Source organism: Chenopodium quinoa, unplaced genomic scaffold (assembly GCF_001683475.1).
Source record: "Chenopodium quinoa cultivar QQ74 unplaced genomic scaffold, ASM168347v1, whole genome shotgun sequence".
Lineage (NCBI taxonomy): Eukaryota > Viridiplantae > Streptophyta > Magnoliopsida > Caryophyllales > Amaranthaceae > Chenopodium > Chenopodium quinoa.
Window position 1 is genome coordinate 3,116,206 of NW_018744593.1, and position 20,027 is coordinate 3,136,232.

Sequence of the window (20,027 nt, forward strand, 5' to 3'; positions counted from 1 at the left end):
TTTTTGACACCTCTACAAAATCGCAAACTCAAATTCCTTATGAAGAGGGATTTTAAAGAGAGGAATGTTATGCATGTAGAATTACATAACAAGGGGCATTCATGTAATTACACATATGTACAAACGAATGCATATTCTGGTATCATTTGATGATCAAATAATACCACTGAACATACAATGATACTATATATGTATATAGTGGTATTATATCAGTTTTACTAAATTTATGCATAAATAGTACCACTGAAGATTCAATGGTACTATATAAAGGTTTCAGTGGAACAATCAACATGTGGTCCCCCATCACATGAGACAATCTAACCAAAAAATAGATAGGGTCCACCTACAAACCTTTCTCTTCCTATCTCTCTCCTCTTTTTCTTTCTCTACCATGTATTTTTAGAATATTTTAATCATTATTATGTATTTGTAAATACATAATATTCCTTCATTGCTATTTCCCCCTCGTGAATATGCAGGTTGAGTTATTGACAACGTAGCCTCCTCCTACTAACCCCTCTCACACTTGTCTACAAAGAATTAGGAGTACATGAAAAAATTCCTCTTTCCTCCGTCATCGTTTCATTCAAACTCCCAAAACCTCAAACCTCACCAACAATGGCGGCAAGACTATTAACTCAACTCCGCCACCACTTCACCACCGCAAATCGCCACCGTTTTCTCTCCCCTCAACTTCTCCGACCAATTTCATCGGCCGGACTTTTATTCCGGCGTTCCTCCGATGTCGCTCAACCTCTGCCGAAAGATCTCACAACCTCCAAAGAAACCCTTTCTCCAGCTCTCAGTGAACCTAAAATCAGCGTCAATGGTGCTAAGGATTCAGTCAAGTCGTCCTTGAATGAGGCTGAGCTTGCGAAATTCTCCGCCATTGCTGAAACCTGGTGCGATTTCTTAAATTTTCGGAAAATGTATTGCTTAGAATTGTAATGGATGTTTTATTCTGCTTTGAAACTTGTAAATTGATGGCATTTTAAATTTGTGATGATATGATTGATAATTTGATTGTAGTATAGTGGAGAATTGAGTGCCAATTTCTGATTTCATGAAATACTTTAATTTAGTATGATATTACGCTGAATTGATGGTTTTAATGCGCACTATTCGATGAATTTGATCGATGAGGATGTTTCAGGGATTTGCAATGTGAATGATAATGTGCGAATTTTAAAAGAATTAAGTTTCTGTTGTAGGTAATTAGTGAGCTAAACTGTAGGACATTTGAGCAGGAGTTAATACAGATAAGAAGTGTTGCCCCCTCTTTCAAACATGAGTTTTTGTTTCTTAGGCTTGTTTGTTTTAATGGAAAACAACTTTTTTTGGGGAAAATGATTCTCCATGGAATATAAATTTTAAGGGAAAACACATGTGTAAAATAGTTTTCGGAGAAGATGGATGAGAGGAGAGGTAAGGGATGTAAGGAGTAGGGAGGAAAATGTGGCTTACCTTCCTTCTAGAAGGAAAACATTTTATACTCTTGGGAAAACTATTTTCCACCTTTGGGAAAATGGTTTTCCATCCCCTTACTAACCAAACAATAGAAAATTAGAAAATCATTTTTTAGGAAAATGTTTTCCGTCAAAACAAACGGAACCTTAGGGTCAAATTTTGTGGAATTAGCTTTGTTAAAGCTTGTAGTACAGAGCTGTGACAATCACGAATTCAATTTCTTGGAGATCATCAGGAATGTTGTTGGTTACGGTTTGCTTGTTTAATCTTATTACTTGAAGTGATGGAGAATGTTGTTTTTTTGGGAGGGTGGTTGTGTATATGGTCTGTTAAGAGTATGCAAAATTGATGTATTGTAGTAATGTGAAATTCTCTCTATTTCTCTCAGCGATGCAGTGTGTGTTAAGTCTTTGCACATCAACAAATCATGTGATTATAAAAATAAATCATGCATTAAATAATGAGTGGTTTTTGTGATGAATCCTCATGCCGAGTGCACGTGAGCTGTTCCTCATTCAGGAAGAGGAGAGGCATTAACCACTTTAAAAGCTTGAGGAACCCTCCTTTTAGGTTTGTAATGATTTGAACTCTCCTCGTTGTGTTGCCTAGCCCCATTTGAACTCTCCTCGTTGTGATCTGTCTCACTATTTCTTTCCCTATATACTTGTGTGTTGTGTGTTGTGTCTATACAATATTATGTATAGCAGGCTTGCAGCTATTTGCTCCAAGTCTGTAAATACCTGGCAACATAATATGATTGGTCTAAAAGTCTATTTGGTAATGAGTTTTCTGTTTATAATTTTTCTAAGTACTTCGTATAAGAAAGATTGGCTTCTTGGTCTTCTTCCTTTTGCGATGAATAACTAAGGAAACCTTGATCTCCGAAAGCCCTTTCCTTCCATCATTGAGCCTTTCCCTTAATGATTAGAGAAAGAATTATTTTACCTGAACTTGGCATATATTTAAAGTGTGATTTTATACTAGTTAAGATTGATCCATGAGGGTGATGATTTTTAAAGATAATATCTTTGCTGCAATTAGGTGGGATGCTGAAGGACCATTCAAACCGTTGCATGCTTTAAATCCCACAAGGCTTGCCTTTATACGTTCAACACTTTGCCATCATTTCAGGTGGATTTTTTATTTATTTATTTATTTTTTCCTTTGAGATAGCATATGTTTCTGTGTTGCTGCTCTGCTTTCTTATTTTCTCCTTGCTCAATGTCTATATTGGTTTTTCCTGGATAATTTGTTCGATAAATAAGAGATAAAAGTAAGAGGTAGAAATAAAAAAGGGGAGCTAATACACCATAAATGTGATTTTTGTCTGAAATGGTTAATGCAGAATCATAATTTGCTTTGATGCCTTCATTGAAGGAGAGGTTAAACTGGATTCCTTTTCTTCTTTTGGGTTTGTTTACTTGATTCAGAAAAGATCCAAACTGTGCTAGGCCATTTGAAGGTCTGAAATTTGTTGATGTTGGCTGTGGAGGAGGAATATTATCAGAGGTATTTTATGCTTCAGTATTGTGCTTGTTCTTTTCTTGTACCTACTACAAGTTTGCTGCTTATTATATTATTTTTTTTTGTGTTGGTGGGGGACGAGTGTATAACTAGGTGAGCAATTAGAGTTCCAGACTTCAAGTAGACCTTGAAAATTTTCGTTGCTACACTACTTTAAATGTGCATGACCATAAATAAAAAATAGGTTTTGTAGTTTTTAAAAATAAAAAAATGGTTTCCCCCCCTCTATAAAATCAGTATTTATATCTGATTTGATAATATAGGGACCATAAATATATAGCTGGTCACAGGAAATGCTAATACTAATTGCTATTAGGAAAAATTGGAGCAAAGGATTTAATAATAAAAAATTGGCTGTATTCTATCTTCTTGATTTATAGTTTTTTTTGGCAAATTTTAAAATCTTTACGTGTCTTTTGATAATGATAAGACAATAATGCCATTTTGTAATATTAATTCAACAAAAGAGATCATATTATGATTCAATGCTCCCTCCATCTCATTTAAAACACAACACTTTCTGTATTTATCATAAATGAAGCAAGCATTTGCTTTGCTCGTGTGCTTTTGTCTTAAAGTTATCAAAAATGAAGCAAGCAACTGGTTTCTGCGAATTTTGTTTTCTGCTAGTTATATATCAGTTTTTCTTGGTGAAGTTATGACAATATGTTCTTCATACAGCCCTTGGCACGAATGGGAGCTACAGTGACTGGAGTTGATGCAGTGGATAAAAATATTAAAATTGCTCGCCTTCATGCTGTATGTTCTCTATTTAGTCAAATGTGGAAGTGAAACTTGTTTTTTTTTTTCCTTTGCACTCAGTGTTTTGGCTTGTTAATAGGCGTGTCTTGATTCTTGATTTTCTTGCAATATCTGAAAGTATGGAATTGCCTTGGCCTTTATCCCTTTCTGCTTCTTCTTAGACTTCCAGTTTTTTTTCCTTTGAATGACATGGATAATATTGGTTCATGCAAACACCTGATAGAAGGACATTACCTATTTGAGCATTTAGTAATGAACTAGCCCTAAGGGGGAGGGGTAGTGTAGACCATGCATAATTAGTTGCTACAATAAACTTGAAGAAGGAAGTCACTTTATTAGACTGAGAATGCTGAGGAGTTTAGTGGAAGGAAAAGATATGAAGAATATTATTGAGGATTTATTTTAATTTTATTTTACACTTTGGGAGGAACAATCTTAAACACCAATGACTTGTGTCCTCCCTTAGCAAACGACTCTATAAGCTTTTTATCCCATCCCATAAATGATCTCTTTTATCCTCCTTCACTCCAAAACAAAAGAAATCTCTTATAAACTTCTCAAGATGCTTAGAAACACCAAAAGGAAACCTCTAATGAGAGTAGTATTACAAATGGTTTAAGATTGAATAAGACTATTGTGTTCTCCTGAAGAAATATATGCTGTCTTCAGCGGGTCCTGCCCATCAACTGGCTAAATCTTCTGGTGTCAATGACGGATTAGTGCTGCAGTGGTCAAATGTATGGTAATTGTATGCCACAAGTATTCATTATTCCCTCAGCCCCCATTTAGTTGTCAGACTTTCCATTTACTTCCGGCCTAAATTAGTTATTTCCTCTCTTCCCGCTACTAAAAGTTAGGGTCCCGCACTCTCACAACAACAACAACAACAACAAAGCCTTAGTCCAAAAATGATTTGGGGTCGGCTACATGAATCGTCATAAGGAATCGTACAACCATCTACTAAATAAAAAAAACAAAGCCTTAGTCTTACACTCTCACTCATTGAAATAAATAACCATCTATTATCTCCAATCGCACCTACTTTTCTATTAATTGATAAGCCAAAAACAACTTATTACTTTCAACTTTGTGCAAACATTCTTGCAATGATTTGATTGGGAATGGAGGGAGTATATATCATCATGAGCTTGGCAGTTCAGTGAAGAGTTTAATTATGATTTATCATTTTATTTAGTTTAGTTGTGTAGCTGTAGGCTAATTACTGTATATAATTTCAGTCAGATGTATTGGGCTAACAGTTGTGAATTGACTGAGAATTAATAAAAAAAACACTCCCTTGTCATTACAGGGTAAAGCTGCTAATCACATGTGCTGCTCTTTGTTTCTCTGCTACTTTCCTTCTTATTTTGTTTGTTTTTTGACATTATTGTAAACGCAGGAGTCTGATCCAGCCACTTCATCCATTGAATATCTTTGCACAACAGCTGGTATGCCTTGATCTTTTCTACTTGCTATGTAAAATAACTATTATTTGGTTATTGAGCATCAATCCCATACTATCACATTTCTTCTGCTTCTGTCATTATGTATCTTCAGTTGGCTAGTGAATGGCTTAGGTTTTTTTCCTGCATGTTTATTATTCTTTTCAATGGATGTGTGATATTGTATCTAGCTGCTGACTTGCTGTTTAGGTTTTACGTTCGTGTAATAATTGTAGCTTACATATTTACAATTGGTATGCTTTCAAAGATCTTGTTCTACTTGAATATCGTTCCCTGACTTAATTGAACCTTTGAAGGTTTTGTATTGGAAAAAGTCCATGATGCATTGCTTATCTGCCGGAAAAGACTTAGAAAAATCACATGAACAGAGTCATAAACCTGGGCCTTATCTTTATGAAGTCAACCATCAACAAAATCATCATAACCCACCCTGCTCTTGATAACACAAGATTGTTTTGGATTGATCTATTGAAACGAACTGAATGATTAAATTATAAATTTCTATGCCTTGTCAGATTGGTTCTTCCATATGCTGCTAATTTCTAAACGGTTAGCGTTATGAACTGACCTAGCCTGACAGATTTAATGGTGATATTTTTATGCTAAAAGAAGCTGATTATGATTGATATACCGGAAATGTTCTTAACGGTTAGCTTTATGAACTGACATAGCCTGACAGATTTAATGGTGATATTTTTATGCTAAAAGAAGCTGATTATGATTGATATAACGGAAATGTGAACAAGTAACCGATATACACAAGCATTTGAGAAGTTTTGTAATGGACTCACAATTTACTGATTAAACTCACGCCAAGAGGACATAAAAATAAAGAGAAAAGATCAAATCTTTGATTGAATATACTGAAAACGGTGTTTGTACAACTTAGAAACTTAAGGATGACAGTCTCTATTAGTGAGTTTAGCACACAACTCTCTAAATAATGACTTGAGGTCACAACTCTCAAGGATTCACTCCCAAATTCTGCCTACCTTTTCCTTTCCCTTCTCTCTCTATTTATACTAGGCTATAAACCATTATTCTAATAACACTAGACTACCTATATTGCCCCTCCTTAGGTTAGTTTATTATAAGTTTGCACTCTCCCAAAATACAAAAGAACTAAAAGATAACTCTCATTAACATTCATAATAATTTCTCTATCTCCAACTAGCTTTGTTTATAGAGCTCTCCCTCTAACTAACTGGCTTATTACCCAAGCCACTACCCACTAGATCATAATGCAACTACCAAAACTCTCCTCCCTTTAATATCAATTCATAGCAGCTAAGATGCCTTTAGATAATGAATGCGGCTAAGTGAAGCATATGGAGGGAGGTCAAGTAAAGATTATGCTGTGTTGGTGTTTGAGAGTTCTTAAAGATTTTGATCATGATACAACTTTGTAAAGCTTGGATTTTGGTGTAACTTTGTAAGTATTGAGTTTGGTGATGAATAAAGTTGTTCTGCTATGTGAACCTGGTGTCCTGGTCAAAAGCCTTGACTTAAGACATGGGCATGATGTTGTATTCTATGTTTGAAGAATAGAGTGATGTACTGAGACACAATATACCTTTTAATTCAAGTGTCTGTGTATGTTAACTTACAAATACAAAGTAATACAAAGTAACTCAACACTTCATTGAATTAAGTGATTATGGTATTCAATTACATTTAAGGTTAAAACGTTTAGGAAAGTGCTCTATTTTGCGTCGAAAATGTTAAATTACTTAGGGGTGATCATGGATCAGATATATGATCCAAAATTGGATTTCAGATCGGTTATCCGAATTCGAAAATTCCTATATTCGATATTCGTATCCGATCCGAAATCTATTTTGGATCGGATAGTTCGGATATTCAATATCCGATTACTTTAATAATATGGTTTAAATATTATTTTAATAGCAAATTTGGTTTTTGTAAAGGCAATATATTACATTAAACTATTTGTTTTATTTTATGTTGTATACCCAATAGTTTTTTTTTTTTTTTTAAACACTAACTGAACAAAGAGATAATAAAATACAGTAGGAATTTTAAAAGTGCAATTAATTTTTACAAATTACCCACCAATATGCTACAATCAATACTAATTGCTACCAATTTAATTATACTGTACAATTAATACTAATTGCTACAAAGATAATACCCACCATGTCAAGAATCTCAAGATTCAATCTCAAGAATCTCAAGAAGAATGAACGTGGAGGAGGTGGTGGTGATGGAGGGCACCCAGCCACCCAAGATCCTCTTTTTATTGGTTTTACTTACGTGGGGGGGCTTGAGGGTCGAAGGAATTCGTCGTTGGTGGAGCCAACGTGATAGAGGAGGGAAGCCACTGTCTAGATTGTGTGCGACCTATGTCAATCAATGGGAGCTTTGCCCCTGCGTTTTACTTGTCTAACAAACCTTTGGAGATACTTCCCCTATCCCTATTTTTTTGCACCATTTGACTACTCACGGTCTTCAAGACGCGTCTTAAAACGAACATATCTTCATTTCCAATACACGTAAAAATTATAAAAACATGATATTAATAAAATATGCAATGTGCTGAATCTAATAAGATCACTCATGACTATATTATCTCTTATAGATTAACGGTAATTTACAGTCAAAATTTACAAAGTTTGACTCAAAAAATGACAATGGAGCAAAAATAAAGGGACAGAGGAAGTAAGAGAGAGAGAGAGAGGTACTGAGGACTGGGAGGAGATAAGATGGAGAAAGAGAGGGGCAATGAGGGGGAGATCTGAGAGGAGAGAGAAGATAGACAAAGGGGGAGAGAGAGAGGCGGTGAGGGTTAGGAAATGAAATTAGGGTTTGGGATTTTGGGAGTCAATACTAAAGAGTGATGAATGTTTGAAACCGTGAAATAAAAATGAAATAAGTAATATATTTGGATATCGGATCGGATATCCGATATCTGAACTTTTCTGATATGTATCCGATCCAAAATTTATTTAGGATCAGATATCCATAATTTTCGGATTGGATGCGGATCAGATTATCGGGTTTTTCAGAGTATTTGCTCGGCCCTAAAATTACTAGGTATGATTAAATTTTTTATTTATTTTTGGTAATGACACTTATCTTGGATCTAAGGGAGTAATTAACAATTTATGATTGGGATTTGTTTACTCCCAAAGTGGCACACGTAGTTTTGAGACCATAAATACTCATGATACAAATTCACTTTGCAAGGGATAGTAATTTTTTGTAATGTCCTTATCATTGTAGTTAAACCTCTTGATTTCCATGCAAGACCCAAATCATTGTCGTATTGGTGTATTTCCTAATGATTTACTTGTTTAATTTGCTCATGAACTCAATAAAAAAGATGATGGCCTATTGCATTATTTTATGCTGTATCCTTTTGTCCATTTGTATTATTCTGAAATCCGTGCTATGAATTTCGCTCATCTCCTAGATATCTGTGTGTGTGTATATGTATTGACAACTTTACTGAATTTAATACAACAGAAAAGTTGGTAGAAGAACAGAGACAGTTTGATGCGGTGCTTGCTTTAGAGGTATGCATAATTTGATATTAATTTGATTTCTTGTAATTTGTATTTTGTTTCTACAAAATTCTTGCCTGAGTGCAAGTTAAGCATTGAATATTGCAAGGGCTGGTTTTGTTGATGGCTAATTCTGTTAGTATATCTGTCTTAGTCTAGTGAAATCGTGGTGATTCCTAAAAAATGAGAATTTGAGACAAGCTAACTATTTGAATAAGCAATTCTAATTGCCTTCTTTCCTTTGTTTATGGTTTCATTTTTATTTTTTTCTTTAGGGTGGGGGGAGAAGAGGGGGGGGGGGGCGAGGGTAATTAGTGGCAATATACTTTTTTTTCTAGTAACTTGTCTGAACTTCTACATAATGTGCTTTAGGAAGAAAGCTTTTATAACGAGTGATACACAAGTGGAAAGAAATTGTCTTGTAAAGACCGTAATTTACTCACCTTATTTCCATTGAAAAATACTCCCTCCGTTTTGTATTAATCGCAATACTTTCTTATTTCATCCGTTTCGTATTAATCACAGCACATCCTTATTTAACAAGGACTCACTACTATTTAATTATTTTTTCTCTCCCAGTAAGGCACTAACCCAACCCATTTGCACAATTATTTTAATATTTCTTTCTCTTACCAACCCCATTTAAAAGACTTTTTTTTTTTTTTTTTTTTTTTTTTTTTTTGGTATTAACTCCTATTGACAATTAAACATATCCCTACTAATTCTATATATGCACAATTGGCCTTAAACTATAGTTGGGTGCACCATCAACTATGTATTGGGTGCAACATGTGCTATTAATTGCTATTAATTACTTCCTCCGTTTTCTTTTAAATGCAACACACCTTTTTGGCACGATATTTTTTACGTAGACTAGGTAAACGAGCTATTTTATCAAAATAATTTGAACACCAAGTTTATAGAAGAGTTAGGTACTACGTATATAAATTATTTTGATTAATTTGTCCTTTTACATTACTTAATCTCTTCCTCAAAGTGTGTGCCGAGAAGGTGTGTTGCATTTAAAAGAAAACAGAGGAAGTACCTAGAGATGTGTTAGTTGGAGTGCCAAAAATTACCCATTAGTGGCACGTGTTGCACCCCAAATGAATAGTTGGTGGTGTGGGCTACTAGTTAAAGTTCGGGATGAACCTAAGCTATAGTTTATGGTGTTAGGCCAATTTTACCTTTATTACATATTATTTGCAACAATTGTCTTAGGCTTATTCTCCTAGGCAAAATTTCTTAAGGGGGGACTAATATAATTAGGGGCATGTGATTAAGAAAATTAGGAGAGAGAATGTTGGGTTCAAGTTTTAATTTAGAGGCATGTAGATATGTGATTATGAAAACTTGAAAAGTAGGAGAGAGAAAGTGGGGACCAAATTCAAATTTTAAGTAGGGGCATGTGAGTAATAAAGTAGGAGAGATAAAATTTTAAGTGTGGATATTTTAGCCAAAAAAAAAGAAAGATACTTTTTTTTTTTTGTTGCAAATAATGTGTAGCATTCACGTCTATTAGGCTCCTCATAATTTCTCTTTTTTCACCTCATTAGCCCACATCACTTTCCACTAACTTTAGAGCATCCACATTAGTGGGAAAATAGACTCCCCTATTTGACAAAAAATGGAAGGGGGACCTTCCCACCATCGTTATTTCTTTCCCATTTACTAAATAGTTTTGGGGACGTTAATTTGATTGGAAGCCTCCCAAAAATAAAGTGGTCCCAATTTGCATAATAGGATGCCAAAACCCATTAACCACATGCACCTTTTTCATTTTTTTTTTGTTAAAAAAAAAAAATTAAACAAAAAACAATGCAAAGCATTTCAACGGTAACATGATTTTTTTGGTCACTCAATGGTAATATTACCGTTTTTGTTGAATAACTTTTTTAATTTAATTAATTTTCTTAAAAAAAAACTGCGATCATATTTTTTTATCCTCTAAAAATAGAGACCAATCTTGATATATTTTTAAACAGTTCTAAAAAAACATAATTTCTATATCTCTTACTAAAGTATTTCACCATAATCTTTTTCGATAATTAAGCATCCTAATTATGGAATTAGATATCAAAGAAATCCAAATTCCCAACAAATTCAAGTTACCAATCAAATTTGAGTTCTCAACAAAATCCAAATTACCAACCATATCTAAATTACCAACCAAATCCAAATTCTGAGTAAAATTCAAATAATTTATTTTATCCAAACATGCTAAACAATCCTCAATTCCTTGTTATGTTCCAAGCCTTTTTAAACCAGAATACTTCATCCAGCATCTCCACCGGTAGAGCCATATCCCATAACTCCCGGAGGAGACGTGATGATGATGATGATGATGAAGATGAAAATGAAGTTCAAGTTGGAGTTGAAGACACTGAACTAATTAGTGGTAATCTTAGTTTTAAAAAGCGCGCCTCAAGAGCGCTAGGCGAAGGGAGGCGTAGGCGCAGGCCAAATGCCTCGGCCTTCCTAGGGGCAACACATTCCAGAAGGCGCGCGCCTCAACCGCCTCCACCAAGGTGCAAGGCGCAACACCTCAACCGCCTTATGTTTAAAAACGCTAAAAAAGGGGATCTGGATTAATTTTTGTAAAAAAAAAACCATTTTTTCTTCAAATTGAAACTTACCCAATCTTTCAAATGATAAATTGAGCAAAAGTCCCTTATTAATTGAATGAAATTGCTTTAATTTAACCCCCAATTGAAAAATCCTAATTATCGAAAAACCCTAATTTTCGAAAATTGATCGGTGCTGCTACAATAGAGATCGCCGGAGAGCAATCCTTGACGGTTCCCGACACCATATCTACCGGAGGCCGGCGTCGGTCGGGTAGGTAAGTTGCTCGGCTTTGTTCTTTCTTCTTCTTCTTTGCAGGTAATGGTTTTTTTTTTTTTTCCTTTTTTTTTCTTCGGTTGAAGAAAGACCACTTCCCCTTCTGATTTTAGTAACCACGTGAGTCCTTCCCTTTTTACTAATTTTTTCTTTTATTAATTATTAAACTTTTTTTTTTTTTTTGACAGAAATTAATTATTAAACTTAAATAAATATATTTGAGGTTATTTCCCTATATTTTCAATACCAAGAAAGCTGTACAATAATTAAAATAAAAATATAAAAAAAGTGCGCCTTATACAAGAGGCGCGAGCCTTGCGCCTCGCGCCTAGGCTCTAGGAATTCTTTGCGCCTCGCGCCTTTTAAAATAAAGGTGGTAATAAAGGGAGGAAAAAGGATAGGTGGGTTGCGGAAGAAGTAAACACTTGGTTTCCGCTTACCTTAATTGTTCCAGTGATCCAGAGGAAGTAACGGATCAACAAAAGGGAGCGTGATGGACTGAAATCAAAGAGTCGTATGATGCAGCAATTGCTAAAAAACCGAATGTCTTGCACAAAACAACCATGAAAGCTCTTAAAAGACGCTGGTTACTATGCGGGTTACACAACTTGGTGGAGCCGAGTGTTTGTGTGCTAGTGGTTACGTTACTAATGACGTAGAGTCTAAAACACATGAACTTTATGTACAAAAAGGGAAGGCGGTCAACCTTTCGTATTTTACCATTGTTGGGTAGGAATGCAACACCTTTGAAGATGGATGCCCGGTAAAGTTTTAACCGTTGTGAGTGACGGGAGTTCTCAGAGATCAAGCGATGAAGCCAGAATGCCAAAATGTCCCGGTGGTATGAAGAAAGTGAAAGCCCAAAAGAAATTGAAAGGTGTTGCAGCAACATGCATGGATAAATTAAACAACAATTTAGGTGGGTTGCAAAATGAGCGGGGCCTAATGAGGAAGGGAATATCTGATATGCTCGAGTATCAAAAACAACGAGATGAAACTAAATTTAGGTTTGAGACGTTTCAATTGTTGATGATAAAATCGCATCTTGAACCATTTGAGGAAAAGTATCTTGTGAAGCCGAAGGAAGAGTTTATGAAGTAAATCATCTATTTTTAGGATACCTCGTATTTTATGAGTAATGTAATTGTGTTTTAATGCTTAATGTAGTAGTATTTTTATGATTAGTGTAGCTGTGTTTATGCCTAAAATGTAATTGTGTTTTATTTTTATTTTTTGGTGTAAGTGTGTAAATGGCTTATATGCTTAATGTACTAGTATTTTATGATTAGTGTAACGTCATTACTAATAAATAAATATTGATATGTTATCCACTGACATTATAGATTGCATGTTTATCCAACATTTGATTACGTTCTCATTGATATTTTACAATCTTATCCGCAGATATTGATTGCAATCTTATTCATAGAGATAGATTGCTTTTTTATCCATAGATTTAAGATTGCAATCTTAAATGCAGAAATAGAATGCAATCTTATTCGTATAGGTCTATGAAGATGAGTTACATTGCATTTGTTTTTCACAATAACCTTCTTCTTCCAACAAACAATATAGCTTTTCCCCTCTTCAAATTTCTCCATTAAAATGAACCAAATGAACATTTTTCTACCTCAAGTGATGATCTCTTTGATCATTATGTTAACAACATGATCGCTATGAACGAGTGTCTAGATGAAGAAGAAGACTTCATTATCGAGCAAGCTGCTTTGTGGTTGTTGCCCCCGTCACAGAAGAATCCAGCAATAGAAGAAGATCTTACAAAAAGCTTAAGTATATTGCCCCAGTTTGAAGAGGGAGAAAGCTATATTGATCGTTGGAAGAAAGTTATTGTGAAAAACAAATGCAATGTAACTCTTCTTTTGTAGACCTATACGGATAAGATTGTAATCTTCTATGGATAAGATTGTATTCTATCTCTGCATTTAAGATTGCAATCTTAAATCTATGGAGACAAAAACAATCTATCTCTACGGATAAGATTGCAATTCTGCGGATAAGATCAATGAGAACGCAATCTAATATTGGATAAACATGCAATCTATAATGTTAGTGGATAAGATATCAATATTTTTTTTATTAGTATCGACGTTAAAAAAACACGATTACATTTTGCCTTAAACACAGTTACACTAATCATAAAATACTACTACATTAAGCATTAAAACACAATTACATTAATCATAAAATATGAGTTATCCTAAAAATAGATGATTTACTTCATAAACTCTTCCTTCGGCTTCGCAAGATACTCTTCCTCAAATGATTCAAGATGCAATTTTGTCATCCACAATTGAAACATCTTTAACCTCAATTTAGTTTCATCTCGTTGTTTTTGATACTTAAGCATATGAGGCATTCCTTTCCTTAGGCCCCGCTTATTTTGCAACCCACCTAAATTGTAGTTTATTCATCCATGCCTGTTGCAACACCTTTCAATTTATTTTGGGCTTTCACTTTCTTCCACCATCGGGACACTTTGGCATTCCGGCTTCATCGCTTGATCTCTTAGAACTCCCTTCACTCGCAACGGTTGAAACTTTACTAGGCATCCATCTCGGAAGGTGTTGCATTCCTACCCAACAATGGTAAAATACGAAAGGTTAACCAGCTTCCCATTTTTTTTTTTACATAAAGTTCATGTTCTTTAGCCTCTACGTTGTTAATATACGTAACCAGTACCACACAAACGCTCGGCTTCACCAAGTTGTGCAACCCACAAAGCAACAACTTCGTTGTTTTGACCTAGCACCTTTTAAGAGCTTTCATGGTTGTTTTGTGCAAGGCATTCAGTTTTTAGCAACTGGTGCGTCATAGACCTCCTTGATTTCAGTCCATAACGCTCCCTTTTGTCGATCCGTTGCTTCCTCCTGATCACCGAAACAATTAAGGTAAGCGGAAACTAAGTGTTAATCTTTTTCAGCAACCCACCTGTCCTTTTTCCTCCCTTTATTACCACTAATTACTTTGAACTTCATCTTCATCATCAGCGAGTGATTGTGTTGGATATTGATTTTCAAACGACATTCTATTGCTATTCTCGTAACCCCCGGGAGTTGTGGGATATGGCTCTACTTGTGGAGATGTTGGATGAAGTGTGCCCGGTGAGGAACTTCGTAAAGTATTCTGGTTTACAAAGGCTTGGAACATAGCAAGGAATTGAGGATTGTTTAGCATGTTTGGATCAAACAAATTATTTGAATTTTATTGAGAATTTGGATTTAGTGGGTAATTTGGATTTGGTTGGTAATTTAGATTTTGTTAAGAACTTGAATTTGATTGGTAACTTGGATTTTGTTGGGAATTTGGATTTCTTTGATATCTATTTTCACAATTAGGATGATTGGTATCCATAATTATCAAAAAAGATTACGGTGAAATACTTTTAGTAAGAGATAATAGAAATTATGTTTTTTTAGAAATGTTGAAAATATATCAAGATTGGTCTTTATTTATAGAGGATAAAAAAATATGATCAAAGTTATTTTTAAAAAAATTTATTAAATTTAAAAAGTTATTCAACAAAAACGGTAATATTACTGTTGAGTGACCAAAAATCATGTTACTGTTAAAATATTTTGCATTGTTCAGTTTTTAATTTATTTAAAAAAAAAAAATGAAAAAGGTGCATGTGGTCAGTGGGTTTTGGCGTCCTATTGTGCAAATTGGGACCACCTTATTTTTTGAAGGCTTCCAATCAAATTAACGTCCCCAAAAATATTTAGTAAATGGGAAAGCAGTAACATTGGTGGGAAGTTCCCCATTTCCATTTTTTTCAAATGGGGAGCCTATTTTCCCACCAATGTGGATGCTCTTTTAGAATATGTTGCACTTAGTATGTTTTAGAGGTATCATTATAAAATTTCTCCTTTGGTCCCTACCCTATAATTTTCCTAAAACATTGTGCAATGCCTTGTGTTGCAATTATACGAAACAGAGGGAGTAAATTTATATGATATAGTTCAGATAAGGGTTGATAAGGGCTACCCTACTTCAATTTACAATTAAATAAGTATTAAAACATTAGGGTAATTAGTTTAAATAAGTCATAATCAGGTAAATAAAACACATTCTTGTTTGTTCTTAGCCCTCCTTCTGTATGTCCACCCCTTTGTCTATTCCTAACATATCTGTTTTCCAAAATGTAAAAATAATAGTTGGTCTTGTAGTTAGGACGGGTCTTGTTACTTTCGAGATTTATGGTATGGAATGTGATGAAAAGGATTTATCTGTAGGTACCTTATGGCAAAGAGGTTGTGCACAGCAAAGCTCACTTGAGAATTAATATATAGCCATTCCTTTCTAGTATATTATAATTTGTTTTTATTCATAGTGTTCTAGAACTAATTGCATTATGTTCTCTTTAGGTGATTGAGCATGTGGCAGATCCTGCTGAATTCTGCAAGTCACTTGCAGCGTTAACTGTTCCTAATGGAGCTACTATGATTTCAACAATTAATCGTACCATGCGAGCTTATGCTACTGCCATAGTTGCTGCAGAATACGTTCTTCACTGGGTATGCCTCTATTGACAATAGGCTTAGTTTCTAGCCTTATTGATGTTGTGAACAATGGGGCACACCTTGTAGGCTTGTATGCACAAGACCTACACTCGTGTTATTTCTCTTGCTATTGCTGCTTAGGTTGTTGGTAATTCCACTTTTGATTTTCCATATGGGTACACTTCCCTTTTACCCGTATGGTTGTTTAAAATGGCAAGAAATATTTATTATAAAAAGTTTCGTTCGTTACATTGGTCCTTCTGTTCACAGAAATTCAATTGTGGCAACTCATTCTGCACAGTTGTCATTTCCACTCTTTTTATTTGCTCCTTTTCTCTTTTTTTTTTTTTTTCGCTTTTCTCTTCCTTCTCTGGTATAAGGATGAGGCATTGAATCGTAAGGGATGGAGGAGGAAGATTTTTGTCTATGACAACACGGAATAATCAAATTTGGTTCATGTAGCCGACCCCACTTATGGGATTAAGGCTTTGATTGATTGATCTTCCTTCTCTGGTAAATAGAATTTATTAGCTTTTTTTCTTTGGCATAGCAAACTGACAATTATCATTAATTGAAGAAGCTGATTAAGGTAATGTCTACTCAATAAGGTTTTGCTAATTATCTAGTGAATCTGACAAATGTCTCTTGAGAAATGGAAATAAGGCTTATATCTTGGTTATAATTTCAGGAAGTAGACTACTAATTCTGTTGATAATTGTGTCACAAGGTTAGATATGGTCATATGGGTGCTAATACAAAAATAATTTGAGAACAGCAATAGGTAATGGTACGCTGTAAGTAGTAGTTTACTTCGTAAAGAAATAAGAGGTAGATTTTGAGTGGAAAGAAGTAGTATCGCACATTTTCTTGTCTTCTATTTACTGCTAGTCTGCTACTATTACACATTGATGAGAAGGAAGATAGCTTAAGGGGTAAAAAAAAAGTAGTTGCAATAGAGAGAAATAAGGGATAAAAAGAAGAACAAGGGACTGAATAAAAAATAGAGAAAATTTAGGAAACAATGGCAATCGGCAAGTTGGCGACTATGCAACATGCGTGGCCATATATGAAATTTGGAAAGATAAGGAACCTTATTGTCAATGGAGCTTTTAAAAATACCTAAACCTTGCTAGGTTTTTAAAATTACTCATGGTTAAAAAAAGGTATATTAAAGAACCCATCTGGCAATGTCAAGCTTAAGTTCGTATAATATTTAATAGCAAATTATTGGATAAGACAAGTCTATACAATTTGGCAGTTATATTCTCCTGAATTCTTATTAGGCGCCACTCTATTCCCTTGTATGAATTTAAGTTTTCAAAAGTCACCCCATAAATTGTAAATCGCTACCTGTTAAGCTTAGAAGTACTGTATAAGAAAAGTGGTCCTTAGTCTTCACAATATAGAGGTTAGAAAACCATTGAACTGAGCCAGTTGAAATTGTATTTCCATGTCTCAAGCTCTGGCTCATTGACCTTATTATGTTACACATGGAGTAAGACTATGCCTTACAAGACTATGATATCCTCATTGGGTCAAGTTCTGTACAGCCTGGTCTTGATGAGCTAAAGACACTTTATTGGTGTCTGCTTGAAGATTGAGGCCTATGAAGATATGAAAATATAGCTTCTAATGACTTTCTATATACTCGATGAAACTACGATGTTATGTAGCCAAGCATTATATCAAGTAATTAGCTAGTGTCACCTAGCATTGAGCTTTCTGCAACCGATGCTAATATAAATCTGCCCAGTTGGTTTTTTTAACTTGTTCAAAACTTCTATATTCCCTTTGAATTCTAATTCCCTCTTGAGTTGGAGTTTGATCTGATATATCTTGTTTTTTGTATTTAATTTTTTAATCTATGTTATGAATGAAAATTAGATGTTGTGGCAAACTTCAGATGTTATGCTTACTATTATGTGTATTGACATGGACTTGTGCTTTGCAGCTTCCAAAAGGTACACATGAATGGTCAAAATTTCTTACTCCTGAGGAACTTGTCTTGATCCTTAAACGAACTTCTGTTACTGTAAGTTGAATGATAGGGCTAATAATCATATAATTCCCCTGTCCCGATCCTCTTCCTTTTCCGGATATGAGAGTTCGTATTTTCTCTCATCCCTACCTTTCTTTGTCCGTAGTAACCCTGATATTGTATCATGTTGTGTTCATTCCAGGTCCAAGAGATGGCTGGTTTTGTGTACAATCCGCTGTCTGGGAAATGGCTTCTATCTGATGATATAGGTGTAAATTTCATTGCATTTGGAACCAAAAGCTCCGAAGAATAGCGATATAACAGAGGTTCCTTGTTTTCCTGTTCTTGAATTGAGTGAAAGATAATTTTGTCATAGTAATATTATAGAGTTTTATTTTTGGCTGAGCTAGAAAATTGCTGATATCCTGACTATAATGGACAGTACTGGTGTAAATATTTTTGCAAGCTTTATAAAGAGGGATTTAGTTTACTTAGCATTATTTAATAAAAAGCTCGCTACATATTAACCACCTCCTAGTTCTCCAATTATCAAAGTTATTGTTAGACAAGTTCAAGATTGGAGTTTCATGCTAGCCTGTTGGGTTTTTGTGTCTTTAGACTGTTCGCACTGGATCGCTTAATGCACTTCCACTGTTTCTCCTAGTATATACAATAATACAAGACAGTAAAAGTGTTGGGAGTTTGGATTGAAGTGCAAATTAGATGGAGTATCACCGTATTCTGATATGGTAAAATGTGAGTATGTGACTGTAAGCTAGTGTGTAATCTGGTACTGTAAAATGTGACCGTAAGCCTGTGTATAACTGTATACGGCTTGGAGGTTCTTTAATCTCAATGCTCCTAATATGAAATACTACATGTGTTTATTATTATTTGCAATAAAGGGGTATTTTTTGTGAGACATAAAATATTTATTTGTTGCAAATAATAAAAAATAGAGGTAGTAGGACTTTTTTCCAGAAATTATGGAATCAATAAATGCGAAGTATCAAGAGCGATTTCTTACAATATTGTTGGAATCAAAACTAATTCCCCCTTTGCGTATGTTTTAAAACAGATTCTTCAATAACTAGCTGTCTTGCTAAGTAGAATTTGTTTTTGGCCCTATTGGTTTTTTGTTTGTTTGTTTGTTTCAGCATAAAATCGCTAATGTTACAACTTAATAGAAGTTAGACTATTAGACCCTGTGGGGTTTTTTAATGTACTAAAATGATGGCTTTAGCACATTTATTATACTTTCTCCGTAAATTATGCAACTTTGGGGTATTATTTGTTAGATATAAAAAATTTCAAAGTTGTACACAATAATTAACGGAGGTAGTATAAAATAATAATAATAATAATAAACTGATGGGCTTAGCTTTATGCAGGAAATTGATTTTTGCAGTCTTCAAATACGTGGCAGAATAGTATGAGTGATTCCATAAAACTTGAAAAAAACCAAAATTTCACAATTACTCTATTGATGAAAAGTCCCTATATACCATCCACATCAGCAAAAATTAGACTAATTTTTTTTTAATAAACAACGTGAAGCCGCTAATTTAATTAGCGGTTTATAGGTTAATGAATTGCTAATTGAATAAGTGGTTTATGTTTCCACCATATTCCTAATACGAATAGATGCAGTGTTCTGTGATTTATATCCTTGTACAAAACCAATAATTTAATTAGCAATTTTGAACTGCTAATTGAATTATTGGTTTTGTATAGAGTAAAATTAGCGGTTTTGTACTGAACCGGTAAAAAAAAAAAATTATTGTAATTATGAAATTTTGAGTTGTTTAAGCAATTTTCATGAAAATTACTCGCATACTATGCAACAAAAATAGATTACGTGATGCTATTTAATGATTTTACAATTCATGAGAAAATCATAAGCTAAAAGAACCTAATTGCATGTCACATAACCAAAGCAACACATAAT

General features: G+C 34.3%; 1 protein-coding gene across 1 annotated transcript; it reads left to right on the forward strand.

The window, feature by feature from the left end:
- Positions 1–481: 481 nt before the first annotated feature.
- LOC110699670 (ubiquinone biosynthesis O-methyltransferase, mitochondrial-like) lies at positions 482–18,609 on the forward strand. The gene is made up of 9 exons (XM_021877192.1): positions 482–902; positions 2,509–2,598; positions 2,898–2,976; positions 3,673–3,750; positions 5,153–5,201; positions 8,703–8,752; positions 15,967–16,116; positions 18,053–18,133; positions 18,282–18,609. The coding sequence occupies exons 1-9, from the start codon at positions 619–621 to the stop codon at positions 18,390–18,392; spliced, it is 972 nt and encodes a 323-aa protein (XP_021732884.1). The 5' UTR covers positions 482–618; the 3' UTR covers positions 18,393–18,609.
- Positions 18,610–20,027: the final 1,418 nt, after the last annotated feature.

Bases quoted from the DNA above. Each gene is read 5' to 3' on its own strand.
- LOC110699670 (XM_021877192.1), top strand. From the start codon at position 619: ATGGCGGCAAGACTATTAACTCAACTCCGCCACCACTTCACCACCGCA. The intron at 3,751-5,152 runs GTATGTTCTCTA...TTGTAAACGCAG, and splicing joins AAATTGCTCGCCTTCATGCT to GAGTCTGATCCAGCCACTTC. The intron at 18,134-18,281 runs GTAAGTTGAATG...TGTTCATTCCAG, and splicing joins TTAAACGAACTTCTGTTACT to GTCCAAGAGATGGCTGGTTT.